This window comes from Mus pahari, chromosome 6 (assembly GCF_900095145.1).
Source record: "Mus pahari chromosome 6, PAHARI_EIJ_v1.1, whole genome shotgun sequence".
NCBI classification, from domain to species: Eukaryota; Metazoa; Chordata; class Mammalia; order Rodentia; family Muridae; genus Mus; species Mus pahari.
This window is the reverse complement of record NC_034595.1, coordinates 69,419,901-69,428,937: the sequence shown is the minus strand read 5'-3', so window position 1 is coordinate 69,428,937 and position 9,037 is coordinate 69,419,901. Positions and strand designations below refer to the sequence as shown.

At 54.3% G+C, this 9,037-nt stretch overlaps 1 protein-coding gene across 15 annotated transcripts in view; it reads left to right on the top strand.

Annotated features, from left to right (window-relative positions):
- The window catches only part of Ptprf (protein tyrosine phosphatase receptor type F), an 82,383-nt gene that overhangs the window by 12,239 nt on the left and 61,107 nt on the right, over nucleotides 1-9,037 (top strand). For all 15 annotated transcript variants that reach the window (XM_021199604.1, XM_029540232.1, XM_029540231.1 and 12 more), the window contains exon 3: nucleotides 1,870-2,005. In XM_021199604.1, coding sequence (XP_021055263.1) covers nucleotides 1,915-2,005 — 91 coding nt within the window. In that variant the 5' untranslated portion in view covers nucleotides 1,870-1,914. The remainder of the gene's footprint in view (nucleotides 1-1,869; nucleotides 2,006-9,037) is intronic.

Genomic DNA, 9,037 nt, shown 5'->3' with positions numbered 1-9,037 from the left:
TCCTAAGTCTTTCTCGGGAATTAAAAAAAAAAAAAAAAAAAAAGGAGTGCTGGGCTGTCCCTGTAGCATTATGGCTTCTACTGCTTACCCCTTGCTTACAGGTTGGGTGAGCTTCTGAGACAGGGAACATCTCCCCCTCCCGATGGTCACCAGCCCCACCTGCCTTACCATTGCCCATTCACCTCATGATCTTAGTTGTCCTAAGTTCAGATAAGGGTTCAAGTCCCAGGGCGGAGCAGAACCATGCTAAACTCCATCCCTCTGGTTCACCTGTCCTCATTTTCAAAATTCTCTTAGCACTATGGGGGCCCATGGGGACCCAAGTTGTAGTGAGAAATTTGTGAGGTTTTTGTTTTTCAAAAATACAGAAATATTATGGGAATGTTTTTGATTTAATCCCAGGTGTGGGGGATGGGTCGGCTTCAGATTGTCCACAGTAGCTGACTAGGATTTGCCTTGAGCTCTAGCAGGGGCGTGATTTTTGCCAGTGGCAGGTAGTTTCTGCAATTGTATGATGTTTGGAATTTGGGGGACTTTTCAGAGGGTATTAATACGTGGAGAGGTGGGGTGGGTTGTCGGTTGTCGGTTGTTTGTTAAGTAGTTGTGCACAAAGAAGGAATGAGAAGAAATTAGATATCCTGACTGTGAAGATCAACTTGCCCCAAGAAGCTCAACACCCTATTCAGCAGGAAGCTTTCTAGTGATAATGTTGCCCCCTTCCCCATCTACCCTTTTTTTCTCTCCTATGTTTAGAGGATGAAAGGGTGGTAAGAAGGACAGAAGAAAAAAAAAACACAAAATAGCAAAGGTCCAACTACACTAAGTCGTGTCCAGTATCACTCCTCCTTTAGACCCTGTTGTATTTTCAGAGCATGGGTGAAGCCTGGCCATGCGCCAATGGTCTGTATGTGGCAGTGTGAACAGAATTGGGCCCTGCTGCATGTCACCTAAGGCCCCCGGCAGGCAGCGTGGAACAGGAACATTTAGAAGCTCACCCTGGGTACAGAGTGTGGCCACTGTAAGGCTTCTGCATGGGTTTGCAGAGTGAGGAAGGCATGTAGACAGGAGGGTAAGCAAGGCCTGGAAGGCTTAGGCTAGCCCCAAGCACAGCCCCCCACCCCCACCCCGTCTGCTCTCGATGCCCGGAAGGAACAAGGGACGTGGAAACATGGGTGTTGAAGCTCAGGCTCTAGAATTCCAATTCACAGCCGCTTTAGTTTGTCTTTGGGATAGGAAGGTGCCATGGGAGTTAGGTAGGTTGAGAGTGACCAGGCAGGGCAACTGTAACTTGTAGAGAGCAGTCCTGGCGAGCCCTGACGGGTTGTGGCTTTGGCTGAGAGCCTCTGACAACGTGGAACCAACTGCTGCTAAGTCTGTGTACTGGGGCTTTTCCTGAGTATGCCGGGGTCTGGCCACTTGCTCTCTGAGGAAGAGCAACAGGATGCCGCAGGGACTGAGATGGCCCTGGACGGTGTAAACCCACCTGGCTACTCTCTGTTCCTGTCTCTGCCTTGGTTTTGTCCCAACCTGTATGTATCTTTGACTCCATTTCCCTGCCCTCATCCCCTTAATGGTGTGAGCTGGAAACTCAAGATCTGGAATGGACCCGCCTCATGCTAGTTTCTAACTAGATTTCTTCCCTCTCCTGGCGCTTAGAGGTTGCCCTGAAGGTCTTTGCACTCTTTCCATAGGATGGTTGACCTTCAGTGGTGAGGGAGTTTGGGTAGCCATTGCATGGTCCAGTGTGGGACTGCTGAACTCAGTCTGAATGAGCAGTGAGGATGGGTGGGGGTGGGGTGGGGAGGAGCATGTGCAGTGGGGACTCAGGGGGACACTGGCTAATTGGCTCTGCTTTTCTCTCCATTACAGGTGGATTGTCTTAGGCTGTGGCTGACTGTGGAGCTAGAACCCTGGATGGCCCCCGAGCCAGCCCCAGGGAGGAGGATGGTGCCCCTTGTGCCTGCCCTCGTGATGCTTGGCTTGATGGCAGGTGCTCATGGCGACAGTAAGTCTGACTCCTCATCATACAGATACATCATGTTGAAAATCAACTGACCTCCTAGCAGGTCTCTAGATTGTAATATGGGACTGGGTCCCAGGAAAAAGAAACAGGATGACCATAGATAACCCTCTAGCCCTCCTGCTCTAGAGACCCACACTGGGAAGGCCCCCTTCTAAGGAGTACCGGCTCCCACTTCCTCTGAGCATCCTGCTGAGCACCTGGGTATCCCTTAGGCTCTGCAGAGTGGTGCATGTCTAAGCGTGACCCTGTTATATAGAGTTGGGGAGCCGTGTCTTGGATTCATGTGATCTTTGTGTGACGTGCATAGGCATGTACTTTGTCCACGTTGCAGATCTCTATAGAAGGCCCCGAGCAGAAGGAAGCAGGGTACCAGACATGTCTGCGGGTCCAGGGAGGATCCAGAAGCAGTTACCCACATCCTTCCCTGAGGCAGGCCTGCAATCCCTGGAAAATAGGGAAGGACTGTGTCACTTGGCTTGCAGGAAGGAGGGGGGGGGGCAGGGAATGAAAGTGAGTCTGTGTGTTTGTGTGTTGGGGGGACGATTTGTCCCCTACTCCAATCCAACTCTGAACTTTGGTCTCTTCCCTGCTGCTGCCCTTCCCCCTGCCTGGCATTATAAGACTGGCCATAGCCCGCCCTGTCACCATGGTTACCACTGCTTGGTTACTGGTAGGAGGCGGAGCCCAGGACAGGCTTAGCCAATCTGCAGACTGGGGGGAGGGGCAAGGTCGGAGCTGAGGTCCCTTGGGGGGAAGGGGCTATTCCCAGCCTGTCCTGAACCCAGAGGCAGCCCAGGGCCAACCCAGGGGTCAGGCCCCAGGAGAGCAGGCCATAGGGATCCCTCTATCCCCTCCGGGTCTCTAGACAAGAGCCTTGTCCCACCAGGGCTCTATCCTAAATGGCTCATTAATAATTCAGGAGCCAGTCACAGAAGAGGGTGGCCCTGGAGCACCCCTCCCTTTGTCCTCTGAGGCTGGGCCTGGGTAAGGGAGAATGGGAGGTAGAGGGCCTTTCTCTGGAGAGGCTAGCCAGTGGGGTGCAGGGCTAGGGGTCTAGAAGAGAAGTCAGGTGGAAAACCTTAGAAAAGGGGAGTGTGGAGGTGATCCTTAGCCCTGGCTGGGGCTGATGGGAGAGAGCTTGGAGCTGCAGGGCAGGAGAGGGAAGTGATCTGGGGCCCAGGACCCTAGGTGTGTGACTGGCATTGACATGGTGAAGGACTGTTGTCACTCTTCTCAACTAGTCTCAGGGCCCAGACAGCAGGGGAGACATGCTACTGAGTTTTAAGGAACAGCGAGGCCTAGGAGAATAACCACCTTCTCTATCCTTCCCCTGACGCAGCACACCCCAGCCTGCACCCCTCTGTCCCACCATCCTCCCTGGCCCCTGGCTTTCTCTGTGACTGGCATTACTGTCCACCTAGTCACCAAGTCGGAAAGCCGAGCCTTCTGGCAGCTCCTCTCCCCCTTCCGTCCCCCGTGGGATCCCGTCCGTCCCTCTAGCTTCTGAGTGTCTTTGGAATGCATCCTCTTTGCTCTCCCTGCCCCCTTCTGCCAAGCCTCCTTCAGCTTCTGCTTGAGTTTGAGTGTGCATCAGGGAACCTTCTGATGGTTCCCTGCCTCCAGTCCCATTCCTCTGAACCCATTCTCTAGACCACAGTGGGAATCAGGTTGCCTTTCTTAGCTCCCCAACTGCCTGGAGGGTGAGCTTTAGTGTCGGGCTCTCTGCTACCTACCCTTCCCCGTCCCTCTTCCCCTGGAACCCGCTGTGCTCTCTCTGCTGCACAGGGCTCTGTGTCCAGGCATCCTTCATGCCTTCTGTTTGCACTCTTGAAGTCAGGTGTGATGACACACACAGGCCTGTATTCCTAGCATTTGGGAGGTGGAAGCAGGAGGATTAAGAGTTCTAGAGGATCTTGGCTACGTAGTAAGTTGAAGACAAGCCTGGGCTACGTGACTGTCTCCAAAAATAAACAAGGTGTGGAGGGGGCTGTGTTTTCCCTCCCTTTATGTGACCAGATCTGACTCAACTGTCACTGCTTCCTGTAGCAGTGTGGTCATGCCCTGGTCCTCTGCAGTCCTCATATGCTCTTGTGGCACTTCGCCCTCGGTCTGTCTGCCCTGGCAGGCTGAGAGTTTAGGCATTTCCAGCTCAGGGTCTGGAGGGGGTTGGTGAATAAATAAAGGGGGTGGGACAGTCCTGACCACCATAGGAGTCGGGAGGAGTGAAGGGAAGCTGCGTTTAAGGCACATTTCCAGGAATCTTCCTGCTGTCTCCTTGGTAATTTGGTTACAGAGACCAAGCAGGGACTTGACGGTGGGAACCAGGTGAAGAGGCTGGGACCCTGCCTCTGCTAAGGGTGAACCCCCAGGTGCTGTGACTTGGGCACTGTCCCAGGCCAAGAGCCATCAGCGAGGGGCTGTTGTAAGCCAACCTCAGGAGTCAGGGTCTGCCCCCCTAGCCTACCTTTAAATTACTCTCAGTTTTTTAATCCCCCCCACCTCGTGACCAGGTTTGGACAGAACTTGCAAGACTTCTCACTAGGGGCAAGCAGCCAGACATGGACAGGACTGCTGCAGAAGGCAGGGCGGGTGCCCCCAGAGAATTGACGACCAGAGCAGTGAAGCGCAGAGTGGACAAATGTGTTTCTATAGGCCTCTTAACGAGACAAATGAATGGGGGCCCTGGCCTCAGAGGGGAGTGGAGAGAAGCAGGGGAGAGAAGCAGCTGCCAAGAGTTAGCCTGGAGGCCTAGCAGTGATGCCTAGTCAGCTCCAGTGGAAACCTGGGTACAGAGGGATGCTTGCTTGCATGCACGCACCCTGCTGGAACCTCCCTCACCTCATCTCCCCAACCCAGGGTTTTGTGCCTTCTTGGGATGGAAGATATATATGGATGTGGGCACAGAGGTGGTCTTGGTCCAGCCCTCAGGCAGAGGTTTCTGCTGAGCTCATGTGGTAGGTGCTAGGAGAGAAAGAATCTGCCCAGACCCATCACAAGACAGAACCCACCGAGCTGGGCACAACTGTGAGCTAACAGATCAGTGGGGGCAGGTTGGGGCAGCGCTGGCACAGGCAGTAGCCTGATTATCTTGAGAGGCTTCCTGGAAAAGAGGGCCCCTGAAGATGAGTGGGCATTGGCTAACATAGAGGATTGCCCAATGAAGGAATGAGACTGGCAGAAAGAGTCATACCCCTGCCCTGGCCTCCTGAGCTTGTGAGAGAGCCAGAGTGAGGCTCGACACAGCTCGGGCCAGCAATGGGATCCCCCAAGACCAGGTGCGTGTTGGGTCCTGGTTATGACCAGGCTATTTGCAGGCGTTAAAGTTGAGCAAGGTGCTTGGTAGCTGAAGGGGTCGGTGGTATGAAGCAGAGATGCAGGGGACTGAAGAGTATTGTGTGTGTTTTGTTATCTCTCCTCCAAAGCCCCTACCTTGGAACGTGGCAGGGCCCTCCCCCTCATGCTTATGGGTGGCCCGTCTAGACCCTGCCCTCTGGAGCTTCCGGCACAAGTGCTTTCTCTGAGCCTGTTTTCCTATTGCACAACAGAGGTAATCACTCCTACCTGTAAAGGTTAACCGAGGTCACATGGGCAAGGCACCTGGCACCTATTAAGTTCTCTCCCTGTTGCAGTGCCTCCTGGAGCCAGGATTGCCCTTGAGTGGACAGGGCTGGGGGAGGCTGCCAGGAGCAGTCACAGGAGCTCATTAACCGAGTCCCCAGCTCAGAGCCACTCAGGACCTGGGAAATCACCTCTCTAGCAGCTCTCCTGCCCTCGAGGTCCTAAAGTGGTGTGTGTGCTTCATCCTCTGTGTGCCATGCTATTTGTGCGCCTATGTATATGTGCTTCTCAGGGGAGGCACAAAATAGCAGTCAGTCTCCCCAGGAGGAGCCTCCTTGGAGGTGGCCCAGTTTAGTCTCTGGAGTTACACATCTGCATGTCTCCAGGGGGTGTGCCTCCCTCTAGCCCAAGCCAGCCCCCCTCTCTGGTAACTCCTCTCATGTACAGGGTCAGCAGTTGACATGTAAGGAATGGCCCAGGGTATCCTACTGTGAGTAGCTGCCCACAGGGCTGGGTGACACAGCAGGTAACTGTGACAGACAGCTGCTCCTTGCTTGTTCAGGTGACACCCTGTTTTCTGGTTCAGAAGTTTTGTTCATAGACCAACAAGATGGCTCAGCAAGTAAAGGCACTCACCAGCCATGGCACGTACACACACACACACACACATATACACACACATACACGCACGCACACACACACACACACACACACACCACCAACCGATAAGGCCCAAAGCAGAGTGGCCACAGTAGCCTGGCTTTGCCTGCCTGCCTGCCTGGCACCCCAGCTGGCAGTGGGGCGTGGGCCAGGCTTCCACGGTCTGGAAGAGGGGCTAATAAGGAATGCAGGGTACACAGAGGCAGGCCTGGATTGTGAGCAAGCTCCAGCTAAGTTCTCAGCAGCAGAGTGCTTGACCTCTGGCAAGTGCATAAAAAACAAGATCCTTGCTGGAATGGAAAAGGGGGATTTAGAGAGGCTAGCAGGAGCAAATTTGGGGAAACAGGGTAGAAACAAGATTTGACTGTGTCTCCTGAGGAGCAACAGGAAGATCCAAGGCTAGCTAGGGCTCCGGAAGGAGGAGGAGCCAGGTGGCCTGGGCCTCTTCGAGGGTCCCCTTAGTAGGAAGCAAGGCACGGCCTAGGCATAGAAGGGGCCCCAGTCCTAGGCGGCCTGGGACTGGAGTAGCACTGCCAGCCTGCTCCTGGGCAGCACCCTGGCTCTTCTCCAGCCTCCGAGGGAGAGGAGTAGTTGTACCTCCCTGATGGCCCCAGGCCTTGGGCACAGTCCAGCCCCCACACAGCTTCCAAGTCTGTTCCTGCTGGCTGCTATGAGCTACCTGACTCCTGCCCAGCCTCTGCTCTTTGTTTGGCTCAGGAGGCCCCACCCCACCCCACCCCTGCATACTCCTAGTCTTTCTGGTTCTTCAGGTTCCAGCCTCTGGTTTCACTGGAGACACGTTGAGGCAGGACCTGGAGGGGCACTTATTCCTTGGGTTTCTCTCTCGCCTAGAGGGAAGGAGTACGGGAGGCCCCTGCCTTCTCGCTCCTCTCACATTCCTTCCTCTGTCCTCCTCTTCCTGTTCTGCACCCCTGGGGGTCAGGAACTGGGTCGGACAGTGGGACAGGGCAGAAGACAGGACAGGCATGGAGTCTGCTCTGCCCAGGGTTATGGTCTGTGTGGGAAGGCTGTAGCTTCCTGTGCACCCTGAAACTGTGGGAGGCAGAGCGAGCTTAATGGGGGCTGGGGGGTAGGGAGGGATAGGGGACAGTTTCCTGAGGTGATGATGTTCCAAGGTGACTTAGGAGGTTAGTGGGTAAGGGGTAGTAGAAGAGGCTCTTAGCAGCCGGTGTGGCTTACGCAAAGGCCCTGGGGCAGCATTGCTTATTCAGGACTCTAAAGCCAGGACTCTGGGGAGAACGGTTGGGTCAGACCTGGCAGAGCTTTGTCTGCAGTGAGAGGAGCTTACTCTTTGTAAAGAGCAGTGGGAGGCCTTTGGAGAGATTTGATCAGGGGGAGGTTTGTTCTCTGGCTTCAGAATAGAGAATAGAGGAGGTGGGGTGGGGGTGACAGACAGGGCCGGCAGCCTGGTCAGCTAGCCGTTGTCCCATGGAGGAAATGTAGCCTGTGAGGTGGTGGTGGCAGGGCAGGTGCAGAGCTGGAAGCTACTGGCGTGGGGGAGGGGTTAAGAGATGACCTCAGTCGACCCTGGAGGAGGGGGCTTCCTCACAGGCAGGTATAGGCAACAGTGACAGGCTCTGTAAATTCTACAGACTAAGAAAGATCCACACCTCTCTCCAGAGGCAGCTGGGGGTGCTAGAGGCAGAAAGGAGTTCAGAACTTTTGGGTCACCTGCATGACTTCCCCGCCCCTGCACTGGGCCCTCTGAGTTGCTCAGCCTCGCCCCTAGGAACAGATTGTGGTGGGTCCTGGGCTTTCTTCCTGGGGAGGACACAGGTCATTTAAAGTGAGTTTAGGATTTAGAATGTAGGGTGAACCCCAGCTCCACCCCAGAACACTGACTCATTGGTCCTTGTTCCTTTCACCGCTTGCATGTCTTTCCCTATCTCTAAAATGAGGGTGATTATGGACCCACTGACCCACAGGACTGGTGACGCTAACAAGTGACTGCCTGCCCTGGGTGAAGGCCTGCCACTGACACATGTCCTTACAAAACCAAAACAAAACAAAACCAAAACACCAGAATTGGTGCTGGAGAGCTGGCTCAGTGGTCAAGTGTGCTTGCAGCAAGTGATCTTGTAGAGACCTGGGTTTGCTTCCCAGCACCCACCCAATTCACAGCCACCTCCAGCTCTAGAAGATGGAATTCCCCCTTCTGGCCACTGTGGGCATTGCATGCACGTGGTGCACATACAGACAAGCAGGCACATTTACATAATACAGATAAAACTACAAGAGTTTCCAAACCTTCCTCCAGTTGGCATCTCTTTCCTAGTCACAGCGTGCTGTAACAGTCACCTGTGCCCCTCCCTCACCTCTGCCACTCTGCTTTTGTCTGACTTTTGCCACCACTGGCTGGTCTCTTTGACAAAGTCCCCTCCTCCTGTGAACTTTTTGTATCAGGTGTTTTGGACTCTGATGGGCCTAAATTTGGGTCCCAAATGTGTCAGTACTCACTGGCTGTGTAACTGTGGGCATGTGACTTGGTCCTTCAGCCTAGAAAGTGGAGACACCGATTATTGTGCTCGAAGTGATATAAAGTACCTGGCGCACAGTGGGCACTTTTCTGCCAGGGCCCAAACTGAGCCTGAGTTATGGGCAACAGGCAAGTCCTCTGAATGGCCAGTTCCCAAGGCACTGGCTTTCCTGCACTGTGCGTGCACTGGCTGGATTAATAGGAAATGGATCCACTGTCAGGATTAACGAGGCATTGCTATGTCTCAATGAGCCAGGTTGCTTGGGGCTGTGACCCTGGGTGATGGGACATGGAGGGTA